Source organism: Hylobates moloch, unplaced genomic scaffold (genome assembly GCF_009828535.3).
Source record: "Hylobates moloch isolate HMO894 unplaced genomic scaffold, HMol_V3 SCAFFOLD_12, whole genome shotgun sequence".
Taxonomy (NCBI): Eukaryota; Metazoa; Chordata; class Mammalia; order Primates; family Hylobatidae; genus Hylobates; species Hylobates moloch.
Genome location: NW_026652287.1, coordinates 15,884,452 through 15,906,700, shown reverse-complemented (window position 1 = coordinate 15,906,700; position 22,249 = coordinate 15,884,452). Strand labels below are relative to the sequence as shown.

The window sequence follows — 22,249 nt, the reverse complement described above, 5'->3', positions numbered from 1 at the left end:
TATTAGCATGAGGAAGCCTAGACGGGACAGCCAGCAGTCCTCTTTATGCGGTGCCATCAAGTACGGCAAAGTGGCTTATCCACCTCCGCAACACTCCCAGTGCAATTGTCTGAATACACACATGCTCCATTGTCCGGGACTGTGGCTGCCCAGGGCCGAGGTGACTATGATTTCTCACTGACTGACGTATCAACAATAGAAGGGGGTGGGTCTCTCCAAGCTGCTTTTTAGTGGTGAACAGTAGGACCATGTTTTAGTTAGATGGCTGTGGAGACTAGGTGCTTCTAAAGTTTTAAGATTTTGTTTTTAGTAAAAAATAGTTCTTCAGTTGTTTTGCTTGTATCTTTTGTTTGTATGTTGATGATGACATTTGGATGTGATGACATGGCCTTTGAATGCAGTAAACAACTACCCCCCTGCCCCCAACATTGAAGTTTTAGAAGTGATTCTTAACATGTTAAAGCGTTGCTTGCGAGAAGGCTAAGGCAATTGATGGATTGTGGAGAAGTTGATTTTTTTTCAAGGCCTTTCTTTTCCAGTCAGTCTTGTCCTAAAAGTTTCAATCATCAGTTCTTGCCTGGTACCTTTGCCTACTCACCCTTAGGTCCAGGAATCTAGTCTTCATATTCAGACACTTTGCAAACAAAACAGAATGAGACAACTTTCTAACAGAAACCAAAAAAACACACGAGGTATAGTCCTTGTAAAAGATAGGGTATGTTTATAAACCTAAACTTTTTTTTTAACACTAGGAATGCTCACATTTTAAATATTCATAAGGGAATTAAAACATCTAGGCTGGGTGTGGTGGCTCAGGCTTGTAATCCCAGTGCTGTGGGAGGATCTCTTGAGCCCAAGAGTTGAGACCAGCCTGGGCAACATAGTGAGCCTCCGTCTCTACAGAAAATGAACTAGCTGGGCATGGTGGGGTACACCTGTGGTCCCAGCTACTTGGTGGGCTGAGGTGGGAGGATCACTTGAGCCCTGGAAGTTGAGGCTGCAGTGAGCCGTGATCGCTCTGCTGCATTTCTGCCTGGGCAACAGAGCAAGAACCAGTAAAAAAAAAAAAAAAGGGCAGAATTCTGAACTGAGGGGGTTTTGGTGTTTAAGAAATCCTTCTTAGGGCATTGAACTTTAAGTTAACCTCCACCTGGCATATCTAGGATGTTAGAGTTTGTTTCACAGACAGGCCATAGAGACTGTATTAGGGGCTGGAGGAAGTTGTTGAATACGAACGCTCTTTGAAAGTTTTTTCTATTCCTCAGTGACAGGAGCTTGAAATGATACATGCTCTGGGTAGAATCTGTGTCATATCTGAATAATGGGGCAATGGGCCTCACATGAGAGTCTACAGATTGGATTTTGGGTGAGAGCTGTGAGATCTGTAGGAATTTTTTTTAAATCTGTGTTTTTGTTTTTATGGTAATCTTAAAAAAAAATAAACTAGATCTTTTGACCCCATGACTGAACTGTGCTGTGGGATCTCGGTACTGGAATTTACACTTTGTGTTTGAGGCTATTGGTACCAAGTGACCACCTGCATGCCCGTATTGACCTTGTCATGAATTGTTTTTCACACCGAGGGGTGTCCACAGTGAATTTTTAGGGATCTACAAGCCTTCAAAGTTAAGAAACACTGGAAAAGCACCGTAGTATGCTAGTAGGCATAGACTAATGGATAACCAATTTCTGGGATAACTATGCGTTTTTGAAATTACTAGTGAAAGTAATTTGAAATATTTTTTCTCCTGTAGAAAAATGTGGCACATTAAATTTACACTATAAGATTTAGTGTTATTCTTTTGGTTTCTTGGAGGTGGTTTTACTGAAAACTGATTTTTAATAATAGACACTAAGATGCATAAATTCACAGTAGCTGTTCTATTTTATTACAGTTGAGTTACAAACTGAAAGAAGCAATAGTAGCACAAGGTAGCTTTGGGGAGATAGTTTAGACTAGAGAAATAAATTGCCCAAGTTCTTAAGTGTACCTAATGACAACTAAGCATGAGTTTATTTGCTTTCTCGAGGAAGATAAATCGAATTTTAAGTGAGAGAATTTAATTTCCCTTTCACTATGTGCAGTTTTGGTTGTGGCATTTATTTCATTCTGAACCCTAGGGCTTGATCAAACTAGAGGTAAGTATATTTGTGGAATGAATATATTTTTGTTTGAAAAGCAAAATGCATCTGCTTGCCTGCCTTTTCATTCAAAAAGCCATTAAACGGGCCCAAGTGGAGTAGAAAGGTGGTCTGGGGGCCAGGGACAGTGTGAGAGGGAAGCTGAGCGAGGCAGTTGCCTGGGAGCTTGGCAGCATACAGGGAGACTGAGCAGGTAAGTATGTTGAGGCTCATGGGAGCCAGTTCTCTCATGCTTGGAGAAGGCAGGCTCAAGTACAGAAAGGGGATGGCCAGAATGAACCCTGTGGGGCTGGATTGGGATAGGAGGCGTCGGTGTGGAATTTATCGTGTTAAATATAGATAGAGAAATAAACAGAGATGTACATGTATGTTGTATGTATATACATTTATGTGTGTCCTGGCTTTGTCCTGTATGTATATACGTTTATGTGTGTCCTGGCTTTGTTTGCTGAGAAGGTGTAAGAGCAGCAACAGCCCAGTAGCAGTGTAGCCATTTTATTTTAAAATGTCAACATTTACAAACATGCCAGAAGTTACGTTTTTGCCACTACTTACAACTTATGACAAAAATTTATCGGTTTCATATATAAAACGGGAAAGGAAGGCCTTGTTTTTCAAAATCATTTCGGGGGTAATCAAAAAAGTCTGAAGAGCACTGGTCTGGAAGGCAGGTGGCCATGTGAGTCTCCGTCTCTGTTGGGCTCTTGTGATCCACTCTGGGCACAGGGGAGGGAGACCCGAGAGCCCCACCCCAGACATTGGGGCCTTGTGGCAAAACCATCCATTTGTTGTGGGGATTTGTGTTGGCATCTGAATGCCCAAGTGAGATGTTAGGCTGTCTGTGGCTTCTGTCTTCTCATTCTTATTTGGCGTTAGGTAACTCAGAACCGACTGCAGTTTCGCCATAATCTAAATCTTTATGTAGACTTTTCCCCCTGCTTTTTATTTGAGCCATTTATTACTTTCCTTGAAAGGGAATTAATTGATAGTATAATTTTAAGATTTTTTTTCAGGATTTGGAATGGGATTTCTAAAGGCTGCAAAATGTTGTCACTAGAATTTTCACTGTAGATCTGAGAAGACACTTAGTCTGCAGTGTGGCTGTGGAAAACGTTTGTGAAACACAATGTATTTTTACTTTTGTTAGTGATAGCCTTTCAAATCGTTTTTCTTAAAAATCTTTTATTGTGAAAAATTCAAAATACATAAAAATGGAATGAATAGCATGATGCACCCCCATGTACCCATCATTCAGCTTCAATAGTGATCTTTTTTTTTTAATCTACTACTACCCAGTCCACTGATTCCCCAGTCCCCTCCCTAGAGGCATCTACTACTACCAGTGTCTGCTAATCTCTTCGGGATAGAGTCTATATTATGTGTATATCGGTTATAGAGAAAACTGGCCTCAGTCTGAGGCTGCACGCACAGTGATGTCTCTTTCACGTTACCTGCCCTCTGGAACTTTCCCTTGTAGAAGCTGGTCCAGATTCTTTGCCTTCTCCATCAGTCTGTTTTTCCTTTGATGTTAACTGGAAATTCTTCTATCTAGTCACATTGCCATAGTCTTAACAATATACTATTTGCCTCCTTTTCAGTCTACTGTCTTGTCATTTTTCGTTCTTCTTTTTCAAGTGTTCTTTCTGCTTTGAATTTGAGAGCTAATAAATATATTCAATCTTCCTCTTCTCTTGACTCAGTTTCTACTTTGGTGATCTCGCTGCTTTGTTTATGCCCTAACCAGTTGCCTCCTCCACAAGCCTGTTCAGATTCTTTTACTTGTCAGTCTAAAATGCAGCTTCCAGAATGTTTTCTGTTTATTTTCTGCCTTAGGCAACAGAGCCGTAGAGCCGTGGTCAACGGGAATGCAGGATGGCATGCCACAGTAGCTGCAGTAACAAGAAACTTCAGCCTTTTTCCTTTTTCGTGACCCTCTGTGGTTTAGCTGTTCTTTATGACCCTTGTCTACACTGATACTAATCTCCCACCGGCACCTCTTCCATGAAGAGCAAAAACTTTTGTCCTGTCCAGCTTTATGCTAGTTTTATGTCTCTGGCCTGCATTTCAGAGTGGTGATGTGTGGACTTAATGAACAAAGAGGTATGTGTTAAGTCAGTGCTATGGGTATATTTAAAATTTTTGTCAGAATGCCTTTTCCTTTGTTGCAGAATTTCTTTTGACTTCTGATTAATTTCTGATAGGCAAGTGTTTATTTACATGGTGGAAATTGAGATTGCCAGCTGTCTTTATTATAAATAGTCAACTTCATTCAGTATCTCTGAACGCAGTTAATTGATCCTGTCTATTTAACGATCATGAAGTTGACACCAAGCTTCAGGTGTTTATTGTGCAAGCTCAAGAGGATGGGAGCTCGTGGCTGAAATAATTTCTAATCAAGAAACCACTGAAGATCATAAGACCAGCTCTGTAGTTCAGGAAGGGACTAGTCTATGACCTTTGAAACTGTTAACCTGTTTTAAATTTTGTGGTGCACGGAAAAGATCAAAGGGGAGGGAAGAGTATACCAATTGTGTTTTTTTTCCAAAACCAGTTCAGCAGTTATTTACCTTTCAGGCAATTAACATAATTACCATTATGCTAAAAAGTAATTTTGGAAAGTTCTGCCCTGAGCTCTTATGACTCCACCGGGACAGTTTTAGTTGGGACTTATCTTTTTGATGGAAGCTTAATTGCAATTTTGGCTTTGTGCACACAAACACAAGCAGCTAATTGTTTAGGCAAATAGCAGATTAATTTAAATATGCATCCCTAATAAAACAAAAATGGTATCCATTATGGTCCTTGTTCCCATGACGAAGAATATAAATATTCTGTGCAAGTACCATTAGACGGAGGTCTTAAGGATTGTCGACATTATTTCACAGTGGTAGCACTTTCCAGATATCGAGTAATCTTTACAAAAGCTAACATAAATCAGTTTAAACTCATTTAGATCCCATTTCCACTATGTGCAGTTTCATTACCACACTCTGGCTGGCCTCCTTAGGGAGGTGGGAGGGGCCTGCTGCAAACTGGCATGGGTGCCCATCCACAGCTGCTGAGCAGGCTTTATGTCTCCTCGAAAGACTGGCCATCGTTACTCATGTCATCGTTAATGGCTGTTGCTGGTCTAGGCTGAGCTCAGAGTTCCTTCAGCCTGGCTGCTGCTTGTCAAGGTGGAGGGTCCTGAGCCCAGGGAGCAGGTGGGACTACCAGGCCCTGCCCCTTCTCCTTTATTGGGCCAGTGGCCCTCACTTGTCTTCTGGATGTTTCAAGAGACCCAGTTTCTTCTTTTGGCTGCATCCTTTTCCTGTTTGTTGTGAGTGAAACAGTACTGTTGCAATCCCAGCACTACTTAGAATTAATCGTCTTTTATCCAGCTATTGAGGTTTGGTCAGGAAGGAAGAAAAACGCTTGCTCTTTCTGTTTCTCTAGTGTGGGGCAAAATGGGGGCTATAAACTCCGGCCTTCAGGATGATGCCTAGTGCAGGGAATGGCAAAAAAAAAAAAAAAAAAAAAAAAAAAAGACTTGGTTCTTACGCCACTGCCAAGAAACCAAGTAGAACCGACCTCCCTTTGTGTTTGCTGAGACTTTTTCTCTTGTTTTACCTTGGCCTACTGTGCAGGAGAGATGTCGAAGAGACCTTTGGGAGGGGGAGGGCCCCAGGCTCTCTCCAGGTGGGCATGTTCATAGTATTTGAGTTAGTCTCTTGGCCTCAGGTAATTGGATGAGGGATGGGGGCCCCAGTTCTGGGGGAAGCTGATTCATGGACTGGGATGGACTGGTTGGGACTCAAACTTTATTGCATGCTTGGAGTAGAAGACCTCCTGGAATGGGGACAGCCACCTTTCTCCATGTACCCAGGGATGAAAGAAAGCTGGTTTCCGAAGAGAAGAATGAAATAGAATTGCAGAGAGAATCAGAGATAAGATCTGTGGTGCACACAAGTTACATACACTACTTTGGTTCTGCATGTCTTCCTGGTTCCTGGTTCTGATCCCTTATCACCTCCAGCTATACTTCCTGCCCTTGGGCTCCATGAAATAGCCTCATTCCTTTCCAGTCAGTTGCCTTTTTCTGTTTAAGCCAGTTTCAGTGGGTGTCTGTTTCTTACAACCAAATGTTCCGTTGCTGAAACACATGACAAGCATTAAGCAAACCTTTATTGATGTACAGCCACACCCAGCCCTCTGAATTCCTTACCATAGGGCATAGAGAGGGAAAAGGACACAGTCTTGCCATTTCACAAGTTCACACGGTGTCAGGAGCCAAATCCATTTCATTGCTAGGTCCGCAGTATGATAAAACTTGACTTTTCAAATGAATTTACATCAGATTAAAAAAATACCTATTTGAGAAGTGAATTTCCTCGACCCTGACGGGCATTAACTACTTTTTCCTTGGTAGTTATGCAATAAATGCGGACCTGGTTCAAGTTAAAACGTCTAGAAAAGTTCTTTTCTGGGGTCTTAAAATAGTGTGACAGCATGACCAAAAGTTAAGCTTATTCATTGTTCCATTGTGCTTTGTGTCTATCTCTCTGTGATCATTGTGTTTTATATTTTAGTTATTAAATATTTGTTTCTCTCCAGTGTGTGTTTTGTGAGAACAGGTATCCTTTCAATTCTTATATGTCACTAAAATGTTGGCTCCATCAGTCAAGGACTTTTTTTGTTTTATTTTGTCTTATTCACTGTGATATCCCCAGTCCCTAGAATAGTGCCTTGGTACAAAACGGGGCTCCGTAACTACCTGTTGAATGTATTATTGCATTGATTCCTTTTTGGCTAAATGTAGCTGATGATAATCAGCCACACTATTATAGAGCATTCTTATAATTCAGTTATTCACTATTCAAGTCCTTGCAGTTTTGAGATTATAAAAATAGCCATGATATAACTGTAGTAACTGATAAATTGACCATTTATAAAATTAGCTTTCACTCAAACACCCCTCCCTGTTAGCTTCTGTATCTATTCCTGCCCACTCCGCCCATATGCTTTTGGGGCAGACATCCAACAATACAGTTCAAAGGGAAATTGCAAACCCTGCAGAAGCTGCAGGACTTTGTGATGTTGAAAGTGACAGTGAAAGAACTAGAAGTGGTAATTACATGGATAAATAGAAATGGCTTTTTAATTATGTAAATATCTTTAAAAGATAATTGCCTGCTTATGCAAAAGTAATAACAACGTATGTAAGGTTTACAAGATGTACAAATAAAAAGTTTGTAACATATGTAGAAATAAAAAGTATGACAGTAATAGCACAAAGGCTGGAAGGGAAGAAATGGAAGTATGCTGCTGTGAAGTTCTTTCTTTTTTTTTTTTTTTATTGAGACAGAGTCTCACTCTGTCACCCAGGCTGGAGTGCAGTGGCACGATCTCAGCTCACTGCAACCTCCACCTCCCAGGTTCAAGCAATTCTCATGCCTCAGCCTCCTGAGTATCTGGGATTACAGGTGCCCACCACCATGACTGGCTAATTTTTGTATTTTTACTAGAGACGGGGTTTCACTTTGTTGGCCAGACTGGTCTCAAACTCCTGACCTCAAGTGATACGCCCGCCTCAGCCTCCCAAAGTGCTGGGGTTACAGGCATGAGCCACCACACCCAGCCTAAAGTTCTTATATAACATGTGAAGTGATACAATATTACTTGCAGGTAGACTGTGATAAGTTAAAGACTTATGTTAAAATCCAAAAGCAACCTCTAAAATAACAAAGAGTTTTGGCTAACAAGTCAACAAAGGAATTAAAATGGAATAAACACATTTAGTTATCCCAAATACTCAATCCAAAAAATAAAAAAGGCAACAAAAGAGGAGAAAAGGGAGCAAAGAACAGATGGGATAAATTTAAAAAATTAGCAAATTGGTAGATTAAACCCAACCTTATCAATAATCACAGTAAATATAAATTATTTAAACACCCCAATTAAAAGCAAGACCAATTACATGCTGTCTACAGAAAACCCACTTTAAATATATAAAGACACAAGCGAAAAGATGGGAGAAGTTCTGCATGCTAACACTAATCGAAAGCTGGCGTGGCCATGCAAAGTGGATTTCAAAGCAAAGACTATAGTAACCAGGGATACAGAGGGACTTTGCCTGCGATAAAGAATCAACTCATCAAGAGGACATAACAATCCTAAATGATTTTGCACCTAAAAATGATGTTGAAGAACTGTGCACATTCTTATCAGCCCCCCGACAAGTGAGGATCTGACCAAGTGCGACACTTTATAATTGAAGTAGGGGAAATTGAAAAAGATGATGACACAACAGGCTTTCAGGAGAGAAAGATTTGACCATTAAATTGATGGAGCCCTGGATTTTTTTTTTTTTTTTTTTTCCCAAAAAGACACTTCTCAGGATAGCTCTGTGCTACTCAACCTTGTGGTGAAGGATATTTTATTGCATAAAGTTCTGTTGGAAAAATGATGCCAGCAAAGCCAATACTTGATTAATAATGAAAAATGTGTTTATAGATAAACTCCATGTGTGCTTAGAGTGAGCTGTGGTTAAATAGCTTCCACGCTTGGCAGCACCCAGGGTGAGTTTGATGGTGTATGTCAGTTACTCATTGAGCTCATAGTTATTTTATGCACTTACAAATGCAGCCGCTCATCCTGCACTTTTCCAGCTAAATTCCAGCCCAACTTCATGACATACCAAGTGGCTTTGGACCAAGTTGTTTAACCACTCGGTGCTTCTGTTTCTTTTCTGTGAGAGGAGTAAAATGATGTGCCTCCCAAGATGGAAGTGAATGCTCAGTGAGAGGAGACACATGAGTCTCTGAGGACTCAGAAGCTCTGTGCAAATTGCAGTTTTTTTTTCTCTTTACTGTTGTGATGTCTCAAAACAAATGCAAACAAATGCAATACAGAGTGTTTGAAGGAAGCCCATGTTAAGAGCAGACATCTTGGCATGGGAGAGCCGATCTCCTATCTGATATGTGGAGCCACTGGCATTTTCTGCAGCATGTTTTTTCTCTTCTGAGTCAGGATGGAAAGAATTTGCCAAAATAATTGCCAGGGGAATGTGTTGTGGAAACTTTTGTGATCTGCTTATCCCCCAAGTTTATCATAATTCTTAAGAGTACACTGTGTTTTAGATGCGAAGGAACATTTAGCTTGAAGAAGGCTCTGCTTTTGTTTATAATTGCTTGATTAGCCTACTGACAGTTTGAAAGTGTGGCAAAGCAGCCCAAATGTATAATTTTCTTCCAATTCTCTATATTCATTTAGTGCTGAATGATCCTTTATAGTAAAATCCTAAACTCAAAGCATTTATAGTTTAAAGACAAAGTAGAAGGCAAGAAAAAAGAAAGATAGGAAGACACACTGCCAAGAGAAGAAAAGCAAAAAGCTTGGTCTGTTCTAGATAGTAGGAAGTTATAGGAAATAGGGCTAGATTTACGGATGAGCAATAGAAGGGAAATTAGCATTGATAGATTAAATATGTTTTATAACACAGCAGGAACTATAGACTGCATAAAAATAAAAGACAGAAAGGGATGGTCCATCTTCAGTGCTTCGTGTGGCCGGTCTCCTTTCATCTGCCCCACAGTCCTATGTAGTAGATAATGTTGTCTTCAACTTTACAGAAAGACTAACATGCTCAGAGCTGTTAAGCAACTCCCCTAAGTCCATCAGCTAACAAGTGCTGGAGCTGGATTTGAACTCAAATAGTCACAAACTGTGTTATCTCCACACATTTATTTCTTGGTGAATTTTGACAAATTGAATCAATTGGAATTGGAGCAAGGCATTAACCAGCCTAATGCAGAGAGTAATTATTTTCTCGGGTAAATCTTCGAAGGGAAGGAAATAGTTTGGGAATGATAAAAAGAAATTATTTTTGAGGAAAGAAGAATCAATGAAATGCTAAGTACAGAAAAGCTTATCCGACTGGTAGAAAAGCATAAGTTCCTGTGGACCACTGGGTCCTAAACTCCAGTGGACATCCCCAAAGTTGCTGGTGCCTGACAGTCTACATTTCTAATAAGTCGCCATGTGGTACTGATGCTACCGGTCTGGAAACCACCCTGGAGAAAGGGTGTGTGGCCAGTGTGTGGAAGAGGAATTAATCTGGGTAGCAGCATTCCAGGTGCTGGGAGAAGAGTGGAAAATCAGCATTTTTGACAAGTGTGGGATATTGAAGCACATGTTTTAGAGCTGTGCGAAATAAAGTGCTGCTGCTAACAGAGGCTTTAGGAGGATGGTGCTGAGGAAGGATGTGAAATTCAGGCTGAGCATCCCTAATCCAAAATTCCAAAATGCTTTGAAACTTTTTAAGCACTGACATGATGCTACATGTAGGAAATTTCACATCTAACTTCATGTGATGGGTTTGTAGCCAAAACACAGCCAAAACTTTGCTTCATGCACAGAATTATTTAAAATATTGTATAGACCAGGTACGTTGGCTCACACGTGTAATTCCAACACTTTGGGAGGCAGAGGCAGGAAGACTGCTTGACCCCAGTAGTTCAAAAAACCAGCCTGGGCAACATAGTGAGACTGTGTCTCTACAAAAAATTAAAAATTAGCTGGGTATGGTGGCACACACCTGTAGTCCTGTCTATTTGGGAGGCTGAAGCAGGAAGATCACTTAGGCCCATCAGTTCAAAAATGCAGTGAGCTATGATAGCACCACTGCACTCCAGCCTGGGCGAAGAGTGAGGCACTGTTTCTAAAAAATAAAAAAGTAAAATAAAATATTGTGTAACATTACCTTCAGGCCATGTGTGTCACATGTATATGAAACATAAGTGATTTTGTGTTTGGACTTGGGTCTCATTTCCAAGGTATCTCCTTTAAAAAATTTTCCTTTGTGTTGCATGTTTTTAAAATAATTGAACATACTAAGTAAATTTAAAATTGTTACCTGCATTGTTTCTTGCTGCATAGGGTTTCTTAATATTTGGGATTTAAGGACCGGAAAGTACCCTGTTCATCGTTTTGAGCACGATGCAAGAATACAGGCACTAGCCCTCAGCCAGGACGATGCAACCGTGGCCACAGCTTCTGCTTTTGATGTCGTGATGTTATCCCCCAATGAGGAGGGGTACTGGCAGATAGCTGCGGAATTTGAAGTTCCGAAACTGGTGAGCTTTTTAGTCTGGTCGTCTTATTTTCTATTCTTAGAATCTCTGGGTCTAATATAAGCCACGTACTAATGGTGTTGCTAACTCCCATTCACTCAGAGCTTCCTGTAGGCCTTACCTCCATAAATCTAACTACAGCCTTACAAAATAGGTAGTAGCATTTTCCCCATTTACCAAGAAGCCACTTCAGGCTGCTTAGAGCAGTGAACTGACTTGCCCCAGTTCTCAGAGGTAAGAAGTTGTGATTCAAACCTCAGGGCTGACTTCAGGGTCAGAGCTGCTCATCACTGTGGTTCCTTGGCCTTCTTCAGACTAACACGGTGGAATCTCACCCTTGGGAATCAAAGGTCAGTTTCTGACCTAATATATAAGTGAGAATGAGTTCAGTGGTGTTATCCCAGTCCGTCTGGGAAGGAAGGTTTCCATTCCTACACTTTCTTCATCCCAAGACTGTCTCACCTGAAATTTAAAGTAACTCTTGAGTGAAGATAGATTTAAGTCGGTGTTAATTGGGTAGCCATGTTCCAGGATGTCACGTGTGCAGCTCAGCCAGCCTTAAGAATTCTTTATGTCGAGCTTATCTCTGAGTTCATTTGTACAGGAACCTCTAGATTTGTAGAGTAGGAGATGATTTGGTGTTAAGAAGGAAGTGCTCAAATCTGTCTATGCTGAGTTTGGATTTAATTTAAACAAACTTGATTTTGGCACTGGTAGGAGAGTGAGCAGAAAAGCCAACACTGAGTGATGAATTGAGGGCCTGACCTGGAACCAACCCTGTTCCTCCCTTTTTCTCTCTGGTGGGAATCTTCTTAGACTAGAATAACTTAGAAAGCCATGGCATCGCTGCTTCACCTCCAGGAGCGTCTGCACTTTGGATATAGTGCTCCCCTAAAATGGCCTGATGCTGTCAGCTCATCTGGGTTTTATTAGAAAAATGTGAAAGTACATTTCTGTTCTGAAAACTTCCATAGTACTTACTATTTAGTCTGTGATTAAAGAATACTGTGTCACGAGGTCAGGAGATCAAGACCATCCTGGCTAACACGGTGAAACTACGTCTCTACTAAAAATACAAAAAATTAGCCGGGAGTGGTGGCGGGCGCCTGTAGTCCCAGCTACTCGGGAGGCTGAGGCAGGAGAATGGCGTGAACCCAGGAGGCGGAGCTTGCAGTGAGCCGAGATCACACCACTGCACTCCAGCCTGGGTGACAGAGCGAGACTCCGTCTCAAAAAAAACAAAACAAAACAAAACAAAACGATACTGTAGACCAGCAATCACTATATGGACCCAGATACTTACTTAAGATGCCAGTTTCTCTGTAAAGTGCAAATCCTGCCTTGGCAATAAGGTGTCATCCTGGCACAGACTGGAAGCTTTTTGAACTAGTTTACAGCCCCCAGCAAATGGCACCACCACTGTCAGTCTGAGCCTCTTGGTCTGTCAGAAAGCCAACACGGAGATAAGTTACAGGGCTAGACGGAAGATGTCAGTTGTAGGAAAATGAGACGTGATTTGGGGGAGTGAGAGGAACCGAGCAGCCATTGTTCAAGGTGGGTTTTATGCACGTTTTAGGAATTATTTTTCACTTTGAGTGAAAGGTTCCCACAAAATGCTCTGAGTATCCTTGGAAAAGGCACCCCTGGCCCGAAGAGGCCAAGCCAGTTTTGTCTTGTCCATATACGCCCCTGAATGGCAGTGGCAGTGTTCCCAGGTCTGCGATATTAGCCTAGAGCGGCTGTCCTTTGTGATGGACCCGCGGCTTGAGGAGCTGGGCCCGAGGATTAGCAGAGTCCCCCGGATGTTGACGCTCCCTCCAGCTCCTCTGGACGGTGTTCCGGAGGCCGGCTTTGAACTCTTTGGCATATGGTCCGGGCAGCGCTGTCCTTTCACACTGTGGATTTTCATAATCACACAATGTGGCTCACCTTCCATGTGTCCTCTCGTGATTTACTCGCAGAGGCGAAAGCCTGTTGTGAACGGCACCGCGGAGAAATGGGCCGCCTGTGGATGGACAGAATCAAATTATTCTTGAAAATTGCGTCTCAGACTCGTGCACATTAGAGAAAGTGCCGGCGGTGACGCAGTCAGGACTGGGGAGCGGGGTGGGTAGAAACATGCGTGTTTGTAGAGCCCTTCCTTACCTTCTCGTGGCCAAATGGACCCTGATGACATTGAAACCAGGAGACAGCAGTTCACCTGGATATTTTTAACCTTTTGGCCACACATTTTGGCACAAATGTTAAAATATTTTTTTGCGAATTTGGAACTGAGTGAATGTTATTCAGTTTCTTGTAAAAAAAACAAACAAAACCACAACAAAACAACAACAACAAAAAAACCCCAACCTTTTATTTTTTGAATTGCTATTACATCCCCATGGTTCAGAATTTAAAAGACACAATAAGGCTGATGGTGGGAAACCTCCCCATCTCATAATCCACTTCCCTCCTTGAAGGCAGCCATTGTTAGAAGATGTATGGATGTGCGAGTAAAGCGCGTTGTGTCCTTTCTCCACCCCCACCTTGTACACATGTCAGCAGGTGGGGTTACCTTACTCATCTTGCATCCTTGCTTTACCCACTAAGCTTATCTTGGAGAATCATCCCATCTGTTTCGTTTTATAAAGAACGTTTTCATGCTTCCCTCTAGGACTGCATGGTATTCCAGCGCATAGATACACTAAGTTATTTAATTAGTCCCTTAGTAATGGGTATTTCCGTTTTTCTAGTTTTTAGCTAAGACACAATTGTACTACAGTTCATGAATAACCTTGTACATAATCATTTTTTATATATGTGAGTTTATTTGTAAGTAACTTCTAGAAGTGGATGTCCTGGGTCAGAGTGCATGTTCATTTGGTATTTTGATAAGAGTAGCCAAAGTTCCCTTGATACAAGTTGGACAAGATTATATCCCCACCAGCAGTAAGTGGGATCCAGAAACATGGAACATGGTTTTCCCTCCTTTACTTCCAGCCCAGGGTGTTATCAGATTTCTTGATCTTTACCGATATGAAAGGTGAAGCATCATATTTCAGTGAATTTTCATTTTGTATTTCTCTTTTTAGGTGTGTCTTACGTTTCTCTTACACTGAGCATCTTTTCTGTTGTGTAAGAGCTGTTTGTGTTTCATTTCCTGTGTTTCGTTTGCCCATCTTTTTCTGTTGGGTTGCTGGTCTTCTCATTGATGTGTAGGTAGAATTGCATATTTTTTACCAAGTCAGGATGAATTTATGGGACTAAACAACTCTTACCTTTTAACAGGTTCAGTACCTTGAAATAGTTCCAGAAACCAGAAGGTACCCTGTGGCAGTAGCCGCTGCTGGAGATCTGATGTACCTGCTCAAAGCCGAAGACTCCGCCAGAACCCTCCTTTACGCCCACGGCCCGCCTGTCACATGTCTTGACGTCTCGGCCAACCAAGTTGCTTTTGGTGTACAGGGTCTGGGATGGGTGTACGAAGGAAGCAAGGTACACAACTAGCAAGACGTATAATTAACAAAAAAGAACATAGATTTATTTTTTAGAAGGGAATTGAAAAATTAAAGCTCTTCAATATTTTTCCAGATATATCAGGGCAGTATATAAGCATGGTCAAAAAATTCAAGAACTTCAAAAGGATTGAAAATGAAAAGTAATGATTTTCTTTCTCCTCCCTTCCCCCAACTTCCCTGCATAGAAGAAACTATTAACAGTTTTTAGGTATCCATCTAGAAAAATTTAATGCATATACAGGTACATTTGTATACTAAAAACATGTTGTTGTAGAGATGGGATCATAGTATACATAGTGTTCTGTACCCAACATTTTTACTCCATAATGTGCCTTGGAGAGAGGATTCCATGTCAGCTTTTACCAAGCTCTCCCTTCCTAGGATTCCAGCATATGCTTCTAGCTCATAGCCTGTTTAGCCAGGCCCCTCACTGGTGGGTGTTTAGCTTGCTTTCACTGTGTTGGCTGCTATAAGCAATGCTACAGTGCATATTGCAGCTTGCAGAAGTCCTTTTATATATAGTGTATCTCTAGGATGTGTACTTGAGATAATGATGGACATTGCAAAATTGCCCTTCTAAAAAGGTGCATCAGAATTCACATTATTACCAACAGTGCATAAAAGTGCATTCTTATACTCTTTGAGCCAAAAGCAGGAAGACAGGTTTTTAATGGAAATTCTTTGAGTGATGACTAAATTTTATCACTCCCTAGCATCTTACTATCCTGACTGTAGGCCAAATACTTAGTCTAAAAGCTGATTTATAGAACTTTCCCTACCAGTGGGACCAAGGGGGAGAGAGAGAAAGTTTCTGTTTCATTTTGGGTTTTTTTCCAATTTCCCTGCTCCTGACCCATTCTGTCAGGGATTCCTGCGAAGGAACGTGTCTGGGCCAGCAGACCCTGTGTGACTGTTAGCAGGTTCCTTAACCCTCTTTATGCCTCAGTTTCCTCATTTGTAAAATAGAGTTCATAATAGTGCCTGCCTCTTAGAGTTGTAGGATTAAATGAAAAGCCATATGTAAAGCTTGAGGCACGGTGCCTGGCACGTGAGAGCTCACGACCTGTTAGCTCCTGAACCTCCCGTTATTCCTCCCACCCATAGTTGGATTCCAGCCTCTGGTGGTGCCTATTTTTACATCTTATTTCCTCCATGTATTTGACCTGTAAGGTCAAATCTCATTTATGTAGGTGTGATTGGCTTTGCAACCTAGTAAATGGTCAAGAATGGAAGCATCTTGGATCCCAGTGATATATTCTTCATCCAGGAAGATAGATTAAGCGGTAGATGATATGTGTGGCGTCCTATCATCTCAATGTGAAACTTTATCATCTCACTGTGAAAAGGCCTCCCCTTGTGCTGCAAACTTTATCATCTCACTGTGAAAAGGCCTCCCTTTGTGCTGCAAATTTGGTGTGCCGTTTGGTTGAGGCATCTCCCTTGTGTCCTAGCTGGAAGATGTGTCATGATGTAACTCCTGAGTTTTGTCTTCCCAGGAAGTGGGGAAGGAGCAGGAATTGTTTCCTAAGGCAGTTTCCTTTCTCATGCTCTAAAAAAACTTTCTTTTCCCATCCCTGGTGAGCTCATTTGTTGAGAGAGGAGGGACCATTTTGCTTTCTAATTTTTCATCTGGTATGCTTTCAAGTTTGTGTTATCTCATTTATTTTTAGAGCTCTCAGTATAGAGAGGTGATAGTTATATTCAGTACTAGTCTGGTTTAAAATTTTCATACTTTTTATAAATGTTTTATCTGGTTGGTCCTTTTTCTCTTTGACTTATCTGAATGGATTTATTCCTGTAGTAATACAGTTGTAATGGATACATTTGAGAAACTACTTAAAGGGACAGTTCAGCACAAGGATCCTTCAGATACAGATGTAAGGCAGTGGGGTTTTTTTGATTCCTCTCAAAATTTCCAACTCAACTGAAAGCATTAACTGTAAGAATCAGCTGATTAACACATTAATTTTGTGAAGAATCCTTGGTTAAAAATGTATAGTCCCTGGCTGGGCACGGTGGCTCACATCTGTAATCCCAGCACTCTGGGAGGCCATGTCAGGAGGATGGCTTGAGGCTGGGAGTCTGAGACCAGCCTGGGCAACATAGTGAGACCCTGTCTCTGCCAAAAAAAAAAAAAAAAACAAAAAAAGGGGAAAAAAAAGTATAGTCCTGTAAGCTGGTGTATTAAAATTAGGAGTGGAAATAAATTTGCTACAAGAATGTTTATAAATGTCTCTTTGGAAGCTGACAGTAGCATTTAGTCATCCAAATATTTTGTGAGCACAGCACCAACCCTCCAAACACTCATGTGGGTGAATGGCTGCTTGCTAGTAGTGTTGGTAATAACTTTGTGTTGAGATGTTTCTCCAACAGGAATGCCACCCACTCAAAAGTAAGAGGAACACCAAGCTTCATCTATGTAACTTTGCTTATTTTTACAGAGACAAGACTTTCCATCTGATTGTGCTTAATGGATTTTCTCCTTCCTCAGAAAAACTTGCATTTTTAAGAAACGTAATTGTCATATAACAGCTCTGTGTGAATTAAGTCATGTCATGGGTAACTCTGTGAGATTTTAGTATCCTCCTGCTGTGCTCTAATGTGATGTCATAATTCCCAAATAGTCTCATGTGCGAGGCTTGGTGTCACTTTGCTTGCGAATACCATGCTTGACCATCTCTGTGCTTTAGCCTGGTAGCAGCGTGTGTCCCAGCACGTTTTATTAGGCTGGTGTGAGACTATTAGCAGTAGAGTTTGCCTGGAGCTATATCCACACTAGGGTTTGTGTCTGTGCCTCTGGCCTATATAGCTAGGATTCAGATGAAGGTTTTATGAGAACAGAGCATTTGGTTTATATTTGTTTGTACCTGATACAAAACTGGGGTTTAGCTATAGTCCATTATTGATTAACTGTGATAAAAGCAGACAGTGAAGTCCAAATGTTGAAATTGACTTTTAGTTAGAAACTTAAAGCTCCCTAACCTGTTGAAGTATTCCAGAGGTGTAATTTTTGTTTAGTTGGAGAATATTATTACACCGTATGATGCCCACATTAGCATGTTACAAGCACCCCAGCTGCATGAGCATGGAGTAATAATGGCTCAAATCCACCCATTCCTATATCTGACTAGCCAACCCATTGTGTATTCATCACAAATACTGAGCTCCAGTAGTGTTCCTGGCATTGGCATGTTAAAACAGCATTACACACAGATTTTAGCAAACTGGTGCTTGTCAAGGAACCTAGCTCTGTTAATAAACATAGTTTTCTAAGGAAACAAAGCCGAGTAATTTAGCAAAAGCTTATCTGTTTAATCTCTTTTTAAAAAAAGTCTTCGAATGTAGCTGGCTGATCAGTCACCTCCTGCTTGCGTAGGAAGGGATCAGACAGTCTGGGCCCTGTAACATCTTGATTTGCCTGTTGGGCAGGGGCTCCCAGACTTGGGTTTCAGACATCAGAGTTAGGGGCCACACCTGGGTTTGCCAGCAGTGTTATGGGCCACATAAAGTCATAGAAAAAAAAGCAACTATGTATTTTTGCCCTTTTTTTTTGAAAATCAGAGTTTTTTTTAATTAAAATCGTTTTATTTCAGTAGCTTTAGCGGGGTAGAAATGGTTTTTGGTTACATGGATGAACTGTATAGTGGTGAAGCTTGTGCTTTTAGTGTACCTGTCACCCAAATAGTATACATTGTACCCAGTACCCTTCTGAGTCTGTAGGGCCCTCCAATACCACTCTATGCCTCTGCATACCCATAGCTTAGCTCCCACTTATAAGTGAGAACATGCGGTATTTAGTTTTCCATTCTTGAGTTACTTCACTTAGGATAATGGCCTCCAGTTCCACCCAAGTTGCTACAAAGGACATTATTTCATTCCTTTTTATGGTTGAGTATTGTTTCATGGTGTGTGTGTGTGTGTGTGTGTATCACATTTTCTGTATCTACTCATTGGTTGATGGCTACTTAGGTTGGTTTCGTATCTTTGCAATTGTGATTTGTGCTGCAATAAACATGTGTACAGATGTCTTTTTTATACAGTGACTCCTTTTCCTTTGGGTAGATATCCAGTAGTGGGATTGCTGGATCAAATGGCAGATCTGCTTTTAGTTATCTGAGAAATCTCCATACTGTTTTCCATAGAGATTGTGCTAGTTTACATTTCCACCAGCAATGTATAAGCATTCCCATTTCACAACATCCATACCAACATCTATTGATTTTTGACTTTTTTTTTTTTTTTTGAGATGACGTCTTGCTCTGTCGCCCAGGCTGGATTGCAGTGGTGTGATCTCGGCTCACTGCAACATCCACTGAGCAGGTTCAAGCAATTCTCCAGCCTTAGCCTCCCGAGTAGCTGGGATTACAGGCACGTGCCACCACGCCTGGCTGATTTTTGTATTTTTAGTAGAGACGAAGTTTCACCATGTTGGCCAGGCTGGTCTCGAACTCCTGACCTCGTGATCTGCCTGCCTTGGCTTCTCAAAGTGCTGGGATTACAGGTGTGGGCCACCGTGCCTGGCCTGTTTTTTGATTTTTTAATAATGGCCTTTCTGGCTGGGATAAGGTGGTATCTTATTGTGGTTTTAATTTGCATTTCCCTGATGATTAGTGATGTTAAGCATCATTTCTTATGTTTGTTAGCAATTTGCATATATTCTTTTGAGAAATATCTGTTCACGTCATTTGCCCACTTTTTAATGGGATTATTTGTTTTGGCTTTTTTTTCTGCTGATTTATTTGAGTTTGTAGTAGATTCTGGATATTAGTCCTTTGTTGGATATATAGTTTGCAAATATTTTCTCCCATTCTGTGGGTTGTCTGTTTACTCTGTTGATTATTTCTTTTGCTGTGCAGAAGCTTTTTAGTTTAATTAGGTGTCATTTATTTGTTTTTGTTACATTTGCTTTTGGAATTTTAGACATAAATTATTTGCCTAGGCCAATGTCCAGAAGAGTCTTTCCTAAGTTTTCTTCTAGAATTTTTATGGTTTCAAGTCTTAGATTTAAGTCTTGGTTCATTTTTATGTATGGTGAGAGATAGGTATCCAGTTTTATTTTTCTACATGTGGTTATCCAATTTTCCCAGCACCATTTATTGGATGTCCCTTCCTCAGTGTATGTTTAAAAACAATCCTAAAATTAATATGGAACCAAAAAGAGCCCAAATAGCCAAAGCAACCCTAAGCAAAAGGAACAACTCTAGAGGCATCCCATTACCTGACTTCAAATTATACTACAAGGCTATAGTAATCAAAACAGCATGGTACTGGTGGTAAAAATAGATACGTATTGGTTACTGGTGTAAAAATAGATACTGGTACTGGTATAAAAGTAGATGGTACTGGTGTAAAAGTAGATATGTAGTGGTACTGGTGTAAAAGTAGATACGCAGACCAATGGAATAGTACTGGTGTAAAAGTAGATACGCAGACCAATGGAATAGTACTGGTGTAAAAGTATGGTACTGGTGTAAAAGTAGATACATAGACCAATGGAACAGAAAAGAGAACACAGATTTTTAAACATCTAAAGAAATGTAGTTTTTGACTGGGTAATGCATTCACCTAATTCAGGAATCAAAAGATAGGAAGGAAGGGTATGTGGTGGGAGGACTCCTTCCCACTCCCTCCAACCTGCCACCCAGTTTCTCTATCTGGAGCCAAACCAATGTTGCCAGTTTTTTGTGCATTCTTCCTAAGAGAGTTTATGCACTTATAATAAAATTACCATATGTGGTCTCAACCCCACTTTAAACAATGAAAATAGTGAAGTGCTACATTTCTGTCTGCAGCTTGCTTTTTCCTGCAACAGAATCTCTTGGAGATCATTTCTATAACATAACAAAGAACTTTTTCGTGTTTTGGTTTTGATTTTTGCAACTTTATAATATTATACTTTGTGGATGTGCTTTAATTAATTTGCTAGCTCCCTACGGATGGATGCTAGATTGCTCCTGGTGTTTTGCTATTGTAAACAACACTTGGTCCACATGAATGTATTTGTAGGATCATTTCCTCCAAGTAGACTTGCTGGGTCAAAGGGACATGTGCCTCCATGATTTTGATAGACACTGCCCTCCACAGAAGTTGTACCTTGGGCAGTGGTGGATGGCAGGGCATCCCCTTCCCCTAGTGGTTCTTGGACGGCTTTTCTCTGATAGGCTTTACAGAAAGATCACAACAAGATGAGGCCAGGGGGGATATACAGAGATCTGACTGGTCCTGCCCTTCATTTAAATTATTTTTCAGCTCTCTGCTTTTAGAGCGAATGACTAGAACACGCGACTTCATCTGGATTCAGTGTAGCACGACTGACAGCCCTATCTGGCCAGTGTCGTGGTGGCAAGAAAGAGCTGCAGCGTATGTGGACACGCTTCCCTTCTGGGCTTATCTGGGACCCATTTGAGGAAGAGCCCACAATTCTTTTAATCTGACCCGCCTCTTTTCTCTTCTGTAAAATGAGGAGGGTCGAACACGTGACCTTTGGGCTCCTGTCCCAAACCACATTCCTGGATTCTTTAAGCCATGTAGGTGGTTTAAACCTTTTGGCTGTGGAGTTGTGTTGAGCCAATCCACTGGAGGATGCTGAGTTGCTGAGGGCTTCTGAAATGGGCCGAGGAATCCATTATTCTATCACTTCTTCTCTAAGTGTCGCCCAAGAGTTCCTAACAGCTGTGTCTGTTGCTGGCAGAAAGTATTGGGGAGGAAATGTTTGGTATTTTTTTCCTCAGTTCCTACGTCTCGCCTTGTAAGCTGTATGTAGGAAGAAGGGGTGCTTGACGGTTTTTTACTTTTGGACAAAAATGAATTCTTAAATTAAAAATGGATTCTTAAGTTCTGATGTTGCGTTCTTGGGTTCTCAGACTTCAGTGACATACAGGACCTCACAGGTAGTCACTGCTTAGTGGTATATGATTGTAAAAGAAAACAAAGGTAAAAGTAATTCCTCTGGCCTCATCTCTTGTCATGCTGTGGTGCAAAAGTCAGTGTGAACGCTGTTAATGTAGCCTTCGTGCCCAAGCAGCCCTTTAAAATCTGTTTTTGTGTCTCATAGTTCCTGAAATCTATCAAAAATACTTTCATCCATGAACACATATTTATGATACCATATAATCTTTATTAATTCTTTTGCTGCCTGAATTAAATTCTGCTCTCAGAGGTGGAGGGTTAGAAGACCGAATTGCCTTGTTTAAGAGCATTAGGTTGATGACGAGCCCCAGGCCTCATAAAGGAAGAGAGAGATCCACTTAGGGCTCTTAGCATCATTCTATGTATTTGGACATATTTCCTAATTTAGGTCTGAAGTACTTGGCATTTGATGGCAGATTGTATTAAGCGGCACACGGCGTGCATGCTAATCAGGGAGCTGTGAGTGAAGTAATCCAGGAGGCTGGAATGCGCGTGACAAGGACGCTTGCTTGGCGCTGCTGCCTCAGCTTACATCACGCTGGAAAATCATCGCTAACGTCTCTTATGATAATTATTCCCCATACACGGACG

General features: G+C 41.1%; 1 protein-coding gene and 1 long non-coding RNA gene across 7 annotated transcripts in view; one reads left to right on the top strand and one right to left on the bottom strand.

The window, feature by feature from the left end:
• The window catches only part of FBXW8 (F-box and WD repeat domain containing 8), a 120,995-nt gene that overhangs the window by 62,515 nt on the left and 36,231 nt on the right, over window positions 1–22,249 (top strand). For all 6 annotated transcript variants that reach the window (XM_058424770.1, XM_058424766.1, XM_058424769.1 and 3 more), the window contains 2 exons: window positions 11,059–11,255; window positions 14,520–14,726. In XM_058424770.1, coding sequence (XP_058280753.1) covers window positions 11,059–11,255; window positions 14,520–14,726 — 404 coding nt within the window. The remainder of the gene's footprint in view (window positions 1–11,058; window positions 11,256–14,519; window positions 14,727–22,249) is intronic.
• LOC116477864 (uncharacterized) lies at window positions 3,308–13,192 on the bottom strand. The gene is made up of 4 exons (XR_004250675.2): window positions 11,508–13,192; window positions 11,036–11,229; window positions 6,105–6,274; window positions 3,308–5,452 (listed from the first exon to the last, which is right to left on the bottom strand). It is a non-coding gene; the product is annotated as an uncharacterized LOC116477864 (long non-coding RNA).